The 16,978-nt window shown below is 45.7% G+C and overlaps 1 protein-coding gene and 1 long non-coding RNA gene across 2 annotated transcripts; both read left to right on the forward strand.

The window, feature by feature from the left end:
• Window positions 1–5,922: 5,922 nt before the first annotated feature.
• On the forward strand, window positions 5,923–8,978 carry LOC112877673. The gene is made up of 2 exons (XR_003225533.1): window positions 5,923–6,355; window positions 8,677–8,978. It is a non-coding gene; the product is annotated as an uncharacterized LOC112877673 (long non-coding RNA).
• A 3,575-nt stretch (window positions 8,979–12,553) lies between these two features.
• Window positions 12,554–15,166, forward strand: LOC112877801. The gene is made up of 4 exons (XM_025942173.1): window positions 12,554–12,841; window positions 14,303–14,361; window positions 14,550–14,627; window positions 14,740–15,166. The coding sequence occupies exons 1-4, from the start codon at window positions 12,706–12,708 to the stop codon at window positions 14,866–14,868; spliced, it is 402 nt and encodes a 133-aa protein (XP_025797958.1). The 5' UTR covers window positions 12,554–12,705; the 3' UTR covers window positions 14,869–15,166.
• The last annotated feature ends 1,812 nt before the right edge of the window (window positions 15,167–16,978 follow it).

Genomic DNA, 16,978 nt, shown 5'->3' on the forward strand with positions numbered 1-16,978 from the left:
TCCTCGATATTGATGAAATCACCACAACGCCTCGCTGTCAACGGGAACGTCGCCTTCCCCTAGAAACACAACGCCGTTAAATCCTAGAAAATTCGCTCCGTCGAAGAGTCGAACCTAGGAACTGACACTCTGGTAACCACTGGGCTACGTGCCCTTTCGCATTGAATGAGCAGCACTATTCATTCTCAAATCAAATTGCCAAAAGTTTAACCGAGTTTATGGAGAAAAGTATCAAAGTTTAAAATAAGTACCCTACGAAAAATATTTAAAAGTAAATTTATCTAATGTATTAGGGCAAATCTAGAATGACACACTATCTTAGAACGGGAGATAGTATCACGTAACTGAAACAATTTCTCCTCTTTGTGTTCACGTAAGCCAAAAAAAAAGAAACAGAGGAAACGTTCCAACGAACGAAAGTGAAGTATTCCGAGCTCAGGCTCACTCGAACCAAATTTTTTTAAAAAAAGGGGATAAAAAATAAAATTCGGAAAAGGGGGGCCGGTTGGGAAAATTTTGAAAAATGGGTACCTCCCGCCCGTTGATCGGGCGGGAGACGTGGGGCCGGGGACCTTCCGCCCATCCAGCGGGCGGGAGGTTCCCCGAGGACCTATTCGCAAATAAGAAAGTTATCTTATTCGCGAAGAGGTCCCTGCGGGGGCATCCCGCCCATGCAACGGGCGGGAGGTGGTGCCGAGGGACATCCGCCCGTTGGTCGTGCGGGAGGTCCTCCCCGGCTATATAAGCCCCCACCTGCCCCTAAATTTCCATTTTATTCAGCAAAAACTAGAAAAAAAGAAAGGGAGGAGAGGAAGAGAGATGAGGAAACGACGAAACCCTGTTCACACGTCGATTTGGAACTATATTCTCATTCTAGCTATATAATTACTTAAAAATAACTATAATCTAGGAAATATTTCTTAGAGTAGTTATGTTTTGAATAGTTTTTAGTATTTCAATTGTTTTTAGTATAATTTATATTCTGAATAGTTTAGAATCTGGGAATCGCTGAAACTTAGGGTCGTTGTGTATTAATATGTAATATAACTAGTTTATTAATGATTGACAGATATATCTTCCGAGAAGGGTATTTCAGTATATATTACGAAGAATGAAATGTGATTTATGGGCCGAATGTAGTAGATTTAAGTGAATTCAACTGTGCGGTCAGAGAAAATTACCAGACCGCACAAGAGGACATTTGAATCCCTATGCAACTGGTTAATGAGGGGATTAAGAATTAATCAGGAGACACACACTGTGAGTGTTCAGTGTGTCATAAATCGTACCACTCACGCTTTGATCTGGGAGCTGATGCCACTTGCAAGCAACGAGGACTGGTTAACTTATCTGCAAAATGCAAGTCATTGGCAATGGCTACTGGTACTCCTTGTCAGTGTGCACCAGAACCCTTTGATAAACATTGAAGCTGCTCCGGGGGATGAAAATATTGATGAAGAATTTGAGGAGGCAAACATTGAGGCAGGTGGCACCGCAGCACCTCAATGCGTGGCTGATGAGGGCGAGAACATACCCTTTATTTTTTAATAGCTGCAAGACGAAGAACGTGAATTGGATGAAACAATGAATGCCGATTCTTCTGATGATGACGAGGATGTGCCTGAAGAATGGGTAAGCAACGACTTCTGTCATCTTGTCGTAGATGACGGATCTAGTGTACCTTCAGATTGCAGGGAGAATGAAATTGTTTAGGGTGCGAGGTACCACTCAATTGAAGAGGTAAAAGAAACTGTTAAGTGTTGGTCTCTCTCTTATGCGAGAGTTTAAAACAGTCGAGTGCAAATCTCGTAAGTACGATGTGGTATGTGTCAAGGAGGGCTGTCCGTGGCGGGTGCATACCTATAAGGGTAAATAGAAAGATTATTGGGAATGCTCAATTATCACTCAGCACACTTATCATTTGCCGGGAGTGCAGAAGACCCATCGCAACCTTACATCGCAATACATCGCAAATGGGATGTACGGGATGATAGTAGAGAATATGTCATTTGAACCAAAGTCTATTATCAGGCATATTCAGGAAAAGTACAAGTATACCATCTCGTACGGCAAGACATGGAGCACAAAACAGAAGGAGTTGGAGATGAGGTTTGGTACGTTCGAGGCTGCATATGATAATATTCCTCGATTGCTGGCCGTCCTATGTCAGAAAAATCCTGAAAGCTATTATAACCTGAAAAGGCTAGAGAGAGGAGAAGGTCCGCCCTACATATTGCAGCGGATCTTTTTCAGCTTGGGTCCATGCATTAACGCATTCCAACACTGCCGACCTCTCCTGTGCATCGATGGGACCTTTCTCACAGGAAAGTATAGATTGCAAATGCTGACAGCTATTGGAGTGGATGGAAACAATCAATTGCTTCGTGTTGCTTTTGCTTTCGTTGAGAGTGAGAACACGTACTGGTTCCTGAAACGGGTTAAGCTTGCAGTCATTCGGGATAAGGAAGATGTCTGCCTGATTCATGATCGTCACGTCGGCATACTGAGGGCAATACTAGATTTGCAGGAGGGGTGCGTGGACACCGGAGAGCCGCCCAAGTAGCGTGATGTTCATAGTAGGTGGTGCATGAGACACATCGGTGCAAATTTTTTCAGGCAATTCAAGAACAAGCACCTTATGGATATGTTCAAGAGGCTATGCAAGAAAACAAATCAGCAAAAATTTAACAAGCAGTGGCAGAAACTTGATGAACTGACCGGGAAGAAAAGAAGTGAGGACGCAGCAAAAACCAGAACTGCACAGGATGAAATAGAGGTTTTGTATCCTTTGCCAACAGATACTGTACGTACTCGCAGAAGGTTTGGGTCAGCGGTGAAAACCTTTTCTGAATGGATTGAGAATGAACCGAAGGAGAAGTGGGCATTACTTTACGATACCGATGGTGCAAGGTACGGCATAATGACCACCAACTTCGCCGAGATTTATAATTGGGTGCTACGAGGTGTTCGTGGGCTTCCACTGGTTGCAATTGTGGAATTCATCATCCACGGGTGTACCGATTACTTTAGGGATCGGTTCATTAAAAATCAGGTATTCATGCAAGTTCTGATAGATATTATAGGAAAATGATGACAGAATATATGACTAAGAAGGCAGCTAGCGCCCAGCTACACCATGTACGGCAATGTGGTACACAGGAGCTCAAATTTGAGGTAGCTCCCAAAGACAGAGCACGACGTGGCATGAGACGTCAAACTACTGTAAAGGAGTGCATTCTCAAATTTGATGGAACTTGTTGTTGCTCATGCATGAGGCTAAAGTTGCTGCACATACCTTGTTCTCATGTAATGACTGCTTGTGCGGATATTCGACATTCTGTCGATATATGTTTCCCATTACTTCAGAAATGAGACAATTACCAACACCTGGCAGTATGAGATCTACGGGTTCCGTATGGTTGGATCGTTCACTGAGACAGCGAATCCTGTGATATATATTCCAGACCCAAGATCAGCTCGGGTTAAGAGAGGGCGCCGTCAGACACGGCGTATTCGTAATGATATGGACGAGTCAGAGCTCCGTCCGAGGATACAGCGCTGCAGTGCATGTAATCAGAGTGGAGACACGTATAAACGTTGTCCAAACAATGATGCTGGCCCCAGTTCTGCTGAAGCTGGCTCTACAGGTGATGCTACAGATGGAAAACCTCCGGTTGCATCAAGGAGTGAGAGACGTCGCCGATCGAGCGCTACTACATCATCAGGCATCGTTTAGTTGTAATTTTATTTGAATGTTGTTTGCTCATGTGTAATATTTGCCGCGTTGAGTTTGTATCAGACCTGAATGTATATTTGTAATTTTAGTACACCATTTGTAATATTTGCCGTATTGACTTTTAACAGATCATTATGTGTGTTTGTAATTATAACTGTGACTTAGTATTTATATATTTAAACTTGTTTGTTATCGTACTATTTTATTTTTAATAGCTTCATGTATCATATTATCATAATATTTGGATTCTACGTTGCAAAACGTTATTGCTTAACGATCTTCATACGAGTTTTAGATACCGTAATCTTCTTCGTAAAATTGAACTAAATTTTTTAATGTATACAAAAGAGTATGACGAATAAATTTTGTATTTGAAAAAAGTTTAAATTTTAAATAGTTTGTAAAATATAAATCCCAACAAAAATAACAAAAAAAATAAGCAGGGGAACCTCTTGCCCACTGGCCGGGCGGGATGCGTGCCTCAGGAGTCTCTTCGCGAATAAGAAACTTTTCTTATTCGCGAAGAGGCACTCGGGAGGGGTCTGGAAATAGTTTTCGAACCTCCCGCCCGCTAGATGGGCGGGAGAACATGTTCCAAACCGGCACCCCTTTTTCGATTTTTTTTAAACCCTTTTTTTTTTTAAAAAAAGCCCACTCGAACCAGCCGAAGCATTGCAAGTCGCCCGACAACATCTCCAGCCTTCAATACTTCATCCACGCCCGAATCGCACGGTTCGTGCGCGCGGAAGGAGGGGGCATTGGTTTCTAGTCGGCCCGTCAAAATTAGTACCGTATCGCTTAGGCGCCCAGATCCGATCTCGTGTAAAAGGCCGAACGGGCTCAAACTCATTGCCTCCCGGCAAGGGAGGCATCCAAATATGTAAATTTAAATTATAAAACAAATGCCCACGCTGGCCCAATTAAAAAACGCAAGACCCAGGGAGGAAGCCACGGTGGACCTGCTGGTCAATGATGTATGTACACACATACATGTACATAAAGCATGTATGTTATATGTGTATGTGTATAAAAATTGTAGAAAATAGGGTTACGGTGCTATCCATTAGCACCTAGCTTTTTTTTTCAAAGGAGCACCTAGCTAGTTTTTTACATGAACGTAACAGCAGGTGAGCACTGAGCAGTCCCACACGGTCGCACGGACACAACAACACCAAGCCGCCGAAGCTTTCCACGTCGCCTGCCAGCATCTCGAGGCTGCGCACGGTGCGCTTCATCTCGTCGCCGTTGAAGCAGCTGTAAGTACTTGCCGAGACACCGACGGGTGTCGAGCAGGACGGCCTGTCCCCGCTGCTCGTGCTCGGCCTCCCTGAGGACGGCCGCCCACTGCGGCAGCGCTCCGGAACCTTCCCCCAGACCCCCATGTCCCGGCCCGCCATCATCTCGACGGCCCAGGCGATCCTACCACCGTAAGTCACGAGCGGTAAAAGCCTTCGCAGCAGCGCCACCCAGGCCTGGTAGTCTTCGTACTCCGGCGTGTCGGCGATCCACGGTTCCACCGGCCGCGGCGGCACCACGCCGTACACCTCGCCCCTGATCTCGTCCCAGATCGCCTCCTTTATCCGGCCCAGCCGTCCCTCCGGAGGCGCTGGTCGACGCCCAAGGTACATCCCCAGCCATCGATCACGACACGTTCTGCGGCGGCGGAAGATGTGGCGGTGGTGGTGGTGGGGTCTCTTCCTCGTCGTCGGCAAGGTCTGCTCCACCTTTGGCAAGACCTCGAGCTGGAGCAGCCGTATGAAGAGAGCTGTTCTAGCTTCTCCACAGCGATCTCCAGCCTCTTCGTGTCGTCGTCGCTGAATCACAGAACATTCGAAGAGTTGCCGGCGCCCTGCGCCATGATCGACGACGACACGAAGACGAGGCGTCACCTGGCTCGTTGGACTCGCTGCTGGTGGCTCGTGCGTTGGTCCAGAAATCCTTTTGTCATTTAGAGGTGGCTTATGCAGAGAAGGCTCTATGCAACTATCATTGTGACTTGTTTTTATCATTAAAGGTACTTGAATAATGAAGAGGCTTAATTTTGTCGAGGCATGTTCGGGTGATTGCAAGGTACTAGTAATATTTGATGGTACTTTTTCCTCCGATTTTTTCTAACCGTTGATTTGAGACAGATTAACTAATGGATATTTCAGTCATTGCTTATTTTTCCTTTGGGGATCCACCTGTACACGTTGAAAAAAAAAGACTCCCATCTCCGCTCATCTCGTTGAGCGCCCGCCGCCGGTGGTTCCCCGCTCCTCCGAGCGCCCGCCACCGCCGGTTCCCGGCTCCTCCAAGCGCCTGCCGCCTCCCTCGCCACGCTTGTAGGGTAGGCCGCCGCCGGCGCCCCATCAGCTCGGGCAGCTTCGGCCACCGTCCTGATCTCCCGCTCGGAGGGGAAACCCGTGCCTCACCCCTCTGCCGCGTGCATCCCCGCCGGAGCTCGCCACCACAACCACGCTCCGGTGAGGCGATTCGGCAGCCCCGGTCCAGCTGAAGCCCCGACGCCGGCGGCCGGCCCCATCGCCCCCCCACTGCGGAATCGCCGCCGCCACGAGCTACCGTTCCGGCCGACGACCGCCGTCGATTTCCAGCCGAGGCAGTGCATCCTCGCCGCAAGTAAGCTCACAAACGGAATCTATCACGCCCGAACTCCGGCAAGGTCGACGGCTGCCTGGAGTCCTGTCTGGCATGGCCTAGTTTACAAATCACCTCTAGGTGTTGAATTAATTATGTAAACCAAACTTATGGCCTAGTTTACAAAGAACACAGACTCAGCAATTGAACGACAGCTTTCATTGCTTCTTTAGCAGATGCCACCACTTGGATGAGGTCGTTTTTCTGACTTTTTAAGGGGACTCCAGGTAGCTGTTTCGAACCTCAGTGTTCACATAGAATTTCCTCACGCCCAAGTCTATGCATTCCTGCTCCATAAATTGAGACATGATTATCAGCACTAGCGCAATCAGTTCAACCATAGCAATAGGTTCTGTATGGAATCGTGATTCGGTCAGTACACTTCATGTACAAGGAAAAATGTAAGCACTAAAACTTAAAATCTACCTTTCAAGATATGTTCACAGGTTTGCAGTGGGAAAATAATTACAGTGTTTAGATAATTTGGTTATTTCCATGGCTAATGCCTAAAACAGGTCTTGAACAAACAATTATAGGTTCAAATCCCATGTTCAGCCTCATGCAGAAACTCTTTGCTGAAAGTTTAGAAAATGGTTTGTGATGGATTGCCTTCCTTTACCCAACACCTTTTTCAGACTTATATATTGTGCATAAGCTGAACCTTTTGGTCCTTCCCTTTTTCAGCGTAACTTCTGGTTAACTTACCCCCTTGACTTTTACCAGAACCAAGCCAACACATTGAAAATAATGATTGGAGCCATGACCACATATGTAACTCATTCTCTTTAGCAGCTCTGCTCCAAAAACAAAAGAGAAAGGGAGACTTTGAGATAGGGGTGGGCGTTGGTTTTTCCAACGAACATTCGAACAGAGAGCCTCTTTCTTCTCCTGATGTGAATACACAAACCCCTATAGCGTCCGACACCACTCACATACCCTAAAAATTCTTGTTGTGGGGCAAGTGAAAGTACTTTGATATGCCCGATTTGCCTTGAAGATATGGAATAAGAAAAATCCATAATTTCTTCTTTGTGATGATAATGCCAAAAAATCTCAAGTTGGCTCATCTGTCTTTCTTTCCCGTATGTTGATCATTAGAGGCCTCTTGACTTTTCTCTTCCCTATTTTTTATTTATTTGATCTTTTTACAATTCAAAAAATAAATAAAAATTTATAGTGGTTTTCTGATAGAAATTATCTTGTTGCGATCCTATGAATCAATTCAATTAAAACCTAAGCCCCGTTCATCTTCAGCGCAAGGGTGCTCGATCAGTGAGCTATTACGCACTCTTTAAAGGGTGGCTGCTTCTTGGCAAACCTCCTGACTGTCTTTGCACCCCCACCTCCTTTATCACTGAGCGGTCATTTAGGGGCCTTAGCTGGTGATCCGGGCTGTTTCCCTCTCGATGATGAAGCTTATCCCCCATCGTCTCACTGGCCGACCTTGACCCCTGTTTGGGTCATATCTAGTATTCAGAGTTTGCCTCGATTTGGTACCGCTCGTGCAGCCCGCACCGAAACAGTGCTTTACCCCTAGATGTCCAGTCAACTGCTGCGCCTCAACGCCTTTTTTCCCCGGAGGTTGTCGGAATTATTTGCAATAAAATATTGGCTACAATCGAGGAGGTCTTATCAATGAAATTTCCATTTATACGGGATCTAGGCATAATTAGCAACCCATTCTATATAGAATGATTGATTTTCATTACTTCACAAAATAACATAAAAACAAACAAATTCGATTCTTATAAATAGATCCATATGTTCTAAATGGATAAGAGAGAGATGGGCTTTCCGCCTATGCACAGGTCTCCGCAATTTTCATTTGTTTTTCAGTTTCCCAACTTCGATTGATTTTCTGAATATGTTAGGCAGGAGTGGACATGAATAATTCCACTTTGTTCTCTTTAATGTTGTGCTGTGCTCTATTCAGCAAAAAACTGCACTTCTATAATAGCAAGGGTGTTTTTCTTCTGGCCTTTTTGAGGGAGAGTAATAAAATATCACCCATGCACAATGAAGAGAAAACTAGTGCTCCTGCACTTCTAATTACTCTACTGTGTAAAGGTTATGATAGTACTGCTATTATTTGTCACCGAGGTTCATTCAAGTTTTAACTTTTAAACGATTGTTGTTCTTGATCCATTGTCACTGTTTATGAATCATTCTCAAAATTTATCAGGAACTGGAAGTGACTCTAGTTGCCAATGCTTTAGTTTTGTACTTGTTAATGTTTATTTCCATGTACCAGCTAAAACTAATGCCACTGATGTTACTTGATTTTTTTACTTTTTTTGCTGCAGCTGCTTGCATCCTGTGTGTTCATTTCATTGCTGCTACAATGGACACCAAGAAGCCTCTTGTGTGTTCATTTCACATGATGAACAAAATTTGTGTATGAATTTTACTTTAGTAATATTGATTGAATTTCTTGAGGGCAAAGGAGCAAGATGAGAACCCTTGTATCAGAATGATGGTTGCCTGTCATGTTTGGTCTGTAATTGCCAATATCGATACTTGAAGCATCGTCTGTAAATAGTCTATTAAATCCATTTGGCAGCAAAATTCCGAACCAAAATGCATACTCTGAAATTTGAGTTCTGAATTGTCCTTTTTTCGTGGTTAACTGCATTTTTCATTACTTTGGTTTGTACCATCTGTCCATGTATACATTAGGTACAAAGAGTCCAGTAAAAGCTGTTCATCACCACTGCTATCACTGTCAGACACGAAATCTAAAGATCACATATCTTTATACCCTCTTGGTTCTGTATAAGTTCCTCTACCTACGCAAAGACACCGGCAGTTTGTTTTGATTTCACCCGGGATCTGTACGTTCGGTTATCGTCTTCCAATAGTACAGGGGTGTAATAGGGGATGCATCCTATAGATGACACAAAAGGAGTCGTAGTGTAATGGCAAGCCTGCATTATACCACATTAATTTTTTTAATCTTTTTTGGACTATTTATTAGTAGAATTTTTAATATAAAGTTCATTGTTTTTGAACCCATCTTGTGAGACTTCACAAATTTAGACCACGAGATCAATATCTTCTATCTCTACTATTTGTAAAGTGATTAATGTTTCATATTTGTAAAGTGATGTTACATATTTCTACAGTGGTACTCCTAACTTTTTTCTTGACGGATTAATAGGTTGAGATTGGAATCACAAAATAATACATCTTCACATAGTTTCTTATAATTCAAATGAAACTTTGAGATTTGAATACCTCATAATATTTTTGAACTCGTATGCACCTCAAATTTGGACACAACCTTATGTTTACCATAATATTGGAACATAGGAGGTTACATTACCAATTATTATGCAAAAATATATTTTTTTCTATTATCTACTTAAGTGTAAGAAAATAAGCCATATGAAAAAAATCCAAAAAATAGCAATTTACATAAAAAATGCTATTAAATGAAAGATGGACCCTAGTGTTAGGATCTGACTGTACCGGACTGATGAGAGGCTGGATTGCTGGTGACCTAGCCTGACTCACATATGTATAATTTTGTATAATACCAAGCTTAATCATAGAACAAGGTGTAGCAGGATGGTGAGGCATACAAGTTTGATCCTTCCCATGTTGGTTAATTTTTTGGTTAATTCTTTCCCGGATCAGAGAAAATGAATTTACCAATTTACCCTTTATTAAATTAAAATATTTAAATTAAAGCAAGTACCAGTCCCACCATATTTGGTATTGGTCCCACCAATTTGGTACTTTCCGGTACCTTTTTCCTGGTACATCCTATTTTTCAACCGTTCAATGCCGCTTGATGGACAGCTCCTATTTTCTTCAACCACCATAAAATTTCTTAATTTTGTCTGTGTATTTTTGCAATAAATTTTTGAACATATGTGAATCGGTCGTGTCCTTGTGTAAAGTATTTCAGCATAAACTAGTACAAGGATATGCATTTATAAAAAGAAAAATACCGGGCGTGTCCATGTGTGTATGAGTGTATCCTCTGTCAGTTCCTTGGATTGCCAGAATGAAAAACACACTGAGGATGCTCACTAACTTCTCCCGAGATCAAAATATCATCGAGATCTTATTCTTCCTTCTGGTTTGCAAAAGATTTCAAATGATGTCCACCACAACAGGGTAAAAAAGCAGCGCCCCAAATCAGCATTTCCTTGCCTTGAAGGCTTGAACAGTTGAACCATTTCCAAGATTGGAAGACATCCAAACTACTACTAGTACAAACTACAAAGACAAGTAGCTAGTACGACGGACAAAGAGACGCTAAGGCGCTGAAGTGCCCGACGTCTCCTACCAAGCTCTCCATGCTCCGCACGAATCTGCAGAGCTCATCCTTCTCCTGATCAGATTCCACCGCCGGCACCCCGCCTGGCCTGGTGGCGCGGAGGACGGCGCCGCCCTGTCTCTCGGCTTCTCTGAGGATGTCTGCCCAAGATGCTAGCCACTCGCGGTCGTTTAGGTAGCGGTTGTCTGCCTCCTTGACGGCCGTACAGACTGCAGAAAATGCTCGTCGGAGCCTGTACACTAGCATATGGTGTTGATCCTCATGGGTTTTCTCACCGGGCTTATTTTGCGATGCCTTGTTGATCATGCTGGGAGCTGATGCGTAGGACGGCGCCTCTACCACCGGGAAGCTATACATACAATAACCCCGGTGCTTCGACGACCGCCTGATCCTGATCCTTTTCGGGCCATTCTGCACTTCCTCTGGGAAGGTGTCCTCCTGGGCTGCGATCTTCTCCAACTGTTTTTGCTCTGTCGCTTGCAAGACCTCAAGCTTAAGGAGCCTTACGAACTCCCCAATGTCCGCTGAGAGCTGTTCTAACTTCTCCACCGTGGCGTTCAGCCTCTTCATGCCCTCGTCTTCGCTAGAGAAGACCATCATTCTAGCCCTGTGGATGCCCTGCGCCATTCCCGACAGAGCAATCCTGGTGAAAGACAGAGCAGTACCTGTAGCCTCTGGAGCAGGAGAAGCAGCACCGGTAGTAGAAGAAGATGCGCCGTCGTGCAGCTTATTATTGGCGTTGCCGACGGCTTGAGCATGGCTGGCTCGATTCCTGAAGCTGGCAAGCACCTGGTCGCCCTCCAAGGTGGCGTCCCTGAGCTTGTCGCGCCACCGGATCAACCAGGTGTTCTCGACGGCGTGCTTCTCGGACGCCTCGACCGCGCTGTGGATCCTGATGAGCAGCATCTCAAGGCGCTGCAGCTTCTCGTCGGCGGTAGCCTGCTTGGCGAACTTGCCGATGAGCCCGGAAAGCGCCCTACCGGCGAGCTCGCCGGTCACGGCGGACGCGACGGAATTAAATGCCTGCTCTGCTGCCATCGCTGAAGGGATTACATCGAATTGAACCACCAGGCGTGATTGTCAACAACCTAGGCGAAGATCAACCCAAGCCGAATCATTTGGAAGGGTTTGCATCGATCAGGTGGGGTGGGTAGTTCGTCGTTCCTGAGGATGCTTTTTTGGGGGCTGTCTTAAAACCTGTCCATGCGCGGGCATTGTTCGTATCACCTTACCGTGGACCTGCCTGCGCGGGCATTCTTGTGCCGTGCGCGTGGTGATATTTTTTAGCATGGATTAGACAGCTAACTATTAACACTGACAATTCAACAAATAAGAATTTTTTTTAATATAATCGACAGCTGTCCTGCCTGCCTGGTTCATTCAAAAAATCTAGAGTGTGGTGATATTTCTTAGCATGGAGTATGCCGATTTATACGATAGTTACTATGATGAATTATGAATTGCTCCCTGCCACTTGTACATTCACAAAATCTAACCTCAGTTACCATGAACCCGTGTGAAAAAAAATTCCGGAACCAATTGGCAGATTTTTACTAGCGCTCTCTGTCTCTCTCTCTCTCTCTCTCGGAAGTACTACACCTCTTTCTCTGTTTTTTTTGGAGGGAAAGTACTACACCTCTCTTGCTTGTGAAGAGGTGGAAACAACGAGGGAACTGGAGCGTCCTTTCGACCCATTAGCCTGCCACAAAGAAGCCCAGTAGGTGGCAGTACCAGGGCCGGTGGCGGCCGATCCCCGACGGAAATCGAACTCCTTTCGCGTAAGCAGCAATGCCCTGATCAGCCGGCCGCCGCGGGCGCCGGAGCGATTAGGATTAGTGCTTGGGAGTTGGGACCGCACCTCGAGTGGGCGGCGGCGGCAAAGATGGCGAGGCGGCTTGGGGGCACGAGGCTGGGGAGACGCCGCCGCCGGACGCCGGTGGTTGGATGAGAAGCGGACGCGCGGTTGCGGCGTCCGCAAGCACAATTGCGCAAAAGAGCCGCTCGGGAGGCTCAGGGACGGACGTCCTCTCGCCTCCTCTCCTGTCCCATGCGGGACGCGTCGCAGGCCAGGCACGAAAGGCCTCCCATTATCCATGCCGTCTTCGCACGCACCTCGACAAGTGCCAGCCGCCAGGCGGTCGGAGGTCAGGTCTCCCTGCCAATGTGTATCAGTGTATGCCAAGGTCCCCATTCGTTTCCCGTTGTTTTCTCTGATGCGAAATTTCAACCACATGGATTATGAAAATTAGCGACGTGGGGCTACTCTATGCATGAGTTGTTCAACTAGTCAAGAATTGACGAGCCTAGAGACACAAGTCAACTTGTTTCAATGGCCGAGGCATCATGTCTTTCATGTTGCCAGTACGGCATCTGAGCAATTTTTTACAACAGTTTCACTGAATGATTGCATTGTCCGATTACTGGCTGCCACTCAGACATATTAATGAGATCGTGGGTGTCACAATAAAATTTTGTTCAGCTAAATAGGAGTGCGTACATTTTGACCGCGGCATGATAACAGAGCTATTAGTGCATTCCAAGTAAACATTCAGAACATTGACCCGGTACCCGCCCTGCCAAAGGACCTACGTGCTGTTAATAAGTGCCAACATAGCTCTTGAGCTCATTGGAATAGAACTTCCCCCTCAACTCTAGTTTCCATAATTGCTGAATAGCTTCCCGCTGGAATCTGGTTAGCATTTGCATAACTGTACTACCTCGTTGATTTCTGGTGGAAAATTCCTGCAGCAGGTGAAGCAGAAGCATTTGCTTTTTAGAGTCTTGTTAAAAAGCTTACCTGTAACCTGTCAAATGCATATGCCATACTATTTGTCAAGAACATGCTGTCGCATATGCTATAGAATTATACATAAACTCTTCGATCCAGCTGAAGACCTACGAGAAGCTATCGGCAGATGCTAGGGAGATCTGCTTTTACCTATGAATCTCCCACAATCTGCCGATACCTTCTCGTGTGTCTGCAGCTGCATTTCTCATCGTAGCTGATTCTGCAACTCTCGGAAAGAAGTGTTATGTTGTAGGTGTGTTTTGCCATCTCTCCCCAGTGGCTATTTGAATGGTGATCTCGTGAAAGAGGTAAGGTAATGAAAATGGAAACGACAAGGACAGGTAAATGAACCAAGAAGAAAGGACACCGAGAGACTGAAATAAGAAGTCATGGCAAGATAAACTACAAGAAAAGACAATGTAATTGCTGCCGGCATGGTTTTAATCACTCTGAAGGCCGGCATGGAGGCAAAAGTAGTTGGGAAACAGACAGGTACGACATGGTTGGTATCTCGATTAGACTTGAAAGGTATCTTTAGATATTTTCAAGGAGGATCTGTCGAGATCTTTGGATAGCTTCGCTTATGTGTTACTAGAAGCCTTGAGTGTTAGCAACCCTCGACCATTTCATTTATTATATTCTTTCTGAACAAAAAAAACTCAACATTGTCCATGAAAATGTTACAGCGTTACACGATCCAAAATGGAAAGAATCTGATACGCATTGCCCTTTTCACGCTCTCTATCATCTTAGTGTAGTCAAGTATAGAGTCAAATGGCCTCATTGAAAGTCTGATGCTCGTCTTGATGCGAATTCAATGCTAAACTGTTGCAAGTAACAGTATTCTTCCCCTTAGTATGCAGATTCTCCTCTTCTCTGAGGACCTCAAGCTCAACCAATTTTATGAACTCCTCGGTATCTGCCGATAACTTCTCTAACTTATCCACTGTGTTGTTGAGCTTCTCGACATCCTCATCTAATGAGAACAGTATCCTGGCAGCATTATGAAAATACTCTACCATCCTGTAGATAGCAATCTTTGTGTAAGCCAAAGGCCCAGATGTGCCAATCTGATTGTTGTTGGTCTTGCTGGCTTCATTCAGGGATCGCCAATTGAAGGTAAAGAGGATCTCATCGCCATCTGCAGCTGCTTCTTTCAGCATCTCCTGCCACTGAAGCAGGTAATTGCTGGTGATCCGGTGCCTCTGGGATTCCTCCACCGAGCTGTGGATCCTTGTACACAGCATATTTAGCTTCCACAACTTATCATTGACAGCCGCCTTGTTGTTGCAGCTGCACCTTTCAGTCACCTTGGAGATGACCCTACCTGTGATGTCGGTGACCACTGCTGAACAAATCACTCCTCCCATTGATGAAGCAGCATGTATGAATAGTCCGAGCAGCTGCTCAAAGGAAAGTTGAGGAACTGGGTGTATATCGATTAGGTGTTTTTTCTGCACTGTCATCTGAGGGATTTAGCTGGTTTGTGGCAGAAAAAGGACAATCAAAATGTATGGAGTGAAAGAGGTTCCAAGGGAGGGAAAACGAGAATTACGAAGCACACCGATTCTGCGATTGGGAGAGCCGGAGAAGTCAAGGGTACATAGTTCTTGTCATCCACGCATCATAGGGCCCTGGTTGAGAGGAACAGGGCACTGCTGTGCATAGTTTTCATCTCGAGTAATGGCACTGTTGCCATACCCTCCGAAGTTTGGATTGATCTTGGCAAAGTTTTATGATTTCTTTTTTTGACCCACGGATTCCTCGTTTTGAATCCCAGGTTTGCATCCATATGCGTTGACTCATCAGCAAGTGTTATTCGCATCAGAAATTCTCGTCGACCTCAAGTCAAGTCCTGAACCAGGCAACGTACAGTAGCTAGCGCTCATCCGTGTGACAGTATCTGGCTACCGGAAGCCGGATAGGTTTGGCGGCCGACGGACGCTGCTGTGAACAAGGCCGTACAGCCCTAGCCGCCCAGCCCATATGAGTAAGCAGACACCAGGGCCGTGGCCCAACTGGCGCCCCCCAACTGAACCAGAGGGGGGAAATCAGGAACGTGGTAATCATGTCTGAATGCTAGTAGCTCCCTCGAACCCGTCGGCGCAGACGACCCGATCCGGTCGGCCCGCGCGTCAAAGGGCCACCACACAGCGTCGACGATCCGAATCGGAACGCGAAAAAGTCAGGGAGGTTGAACGTCCGGCATGGATCGTCCGATCCAAGTCCACCACTTGCTGAGGCCGATCGGGTGGCCGGATGGGGAATACTACGAACAAGCTGCCCCCTGCGTAACTAAAACAGGCCACGCGTGTCGAATTCAAAACTGACTGCTACAGAAAGAACTTATTAATCCATAATTTACAACAGTGATGCTACAGTAATCATCCGCTAATCATGAACTAATATACCTCATTAGATTCGTCTCGCGAATTAGTCCTGGGGTTCTGCAATTAGTTTTGTAATTAGATTTTATTTAATACTTATAAATGACAAGATTCTTTTTGATGTGACGGATCTAAACTTTAAACCCTAGAAAACGAACATATCCTTAGAGGAGATCAGGAGAAGAACAAGAAGAACAGTGCGCAAGTCAACAGAAGGCACGCCTGCTTCACCCTTTCAGGGGGGATGGATGGCCTCGGAAACCTTAACCTGCAAGCAAAAAATCGACGGCCGGATTTCGCACGGCGAGGTGCGGGGATGGGGCGGTTGACTTTCGGAGCGCGAGCACTCTGGCTGGCTGCCCTAACTTCAGCTCGCTGCTATGCCAACCGCTGTGCTGACATGCATCAAGTTCTTGAGGGACACACTGACTGTGATGGGCACATGCCATGAATTTCCAGCCTGCCCGGATTTGTGGAGCAGCCTTTGCTTGCTCTGGAACGGAAGGTACCGGTTGACATTTTGGCCAGGGATCTGATCTCGTGCTTCAAGGAGCTGTCTGGCGGTAAAGTCAAGATGTACTTTCAGCAGCCTAAAACTGCGTGGTTGAACCTCCATCGGTCCATCCGTCATCGACCCACCATCTTTGAACAGTGTGCAAGACGTGTCTGGCTGCTAACGTCAAACAACAAACCCTTTTTAAATATTCGCATAAAAAAAAATATTGGTTTCTAGAATTCAATAACTAGCTGCACCAGTGCGTAAGTAGGAACGGGTTGATCAGTGGCTAGTTCTACGTGCAGCTGCAAGATTTAATATAAAATAAATACTGAGCCGGTAGGGAGCACACACCCGCATCTATAATAATAATAAAAAAAAGTTGTACCCTATTTTAGATCGATTTATTCAGGATTTGATTTGCATGCCTACGTGAGGATCAGCCTAATCCATGGTGGGTGCGCACCAGCACGGCACCATTCACTTAATTTTTGTTTAATCGCCGGTCCAAAGACCGCTGCATTCTTTCTGGCCTTCATTATTTATGAGCTAGTGTGGCGTCAACTGGCCATTATATATTTAGGGGGCAGCACACCAGGCCCTTGACTTGTGCTCCAGCCCCCTGCATTGGTCTGCACCAGGGTTGTTT

Source organism: Panicum hallii, chromosome 9 (assembly GCF_002211085.1).
Source record: "Panicum hallii strain FIL2 chromosome 9, PHallii_v3.1, whole genome shotgun sequence".
Classification (NCBI taxonomy): domain Eukaryota; kingdom Viridiplantae; phylum Streptophyta; class Magnoliopsida; order Poales; family Poaceae; genus Panicum; species Panicum hallii.

Coding starts and splice junctions, on each gene's coding strand:
- LOC112877801 (XM_025942173.1), top strand. CDS start 12,706: ATGCGGGACGCGTCGCAGGCCAGGCACGAAAGGCCTCCCATTATCCAT. Junction 14,362..14,549: donor CCAATTTTATGAACTCCTCG/GTATCTGCCGAT, acceptor GGCTTCATTCAG/GGATCGCCAATTGAAGGTAA. Junction 14,628..14,739: donor ATCTCCTGCCACTGAAGCAG/GTAATTGCTGGT, acceptor TTGTTGTTGCAG/CTGCACCTTTCAGTCACCTT.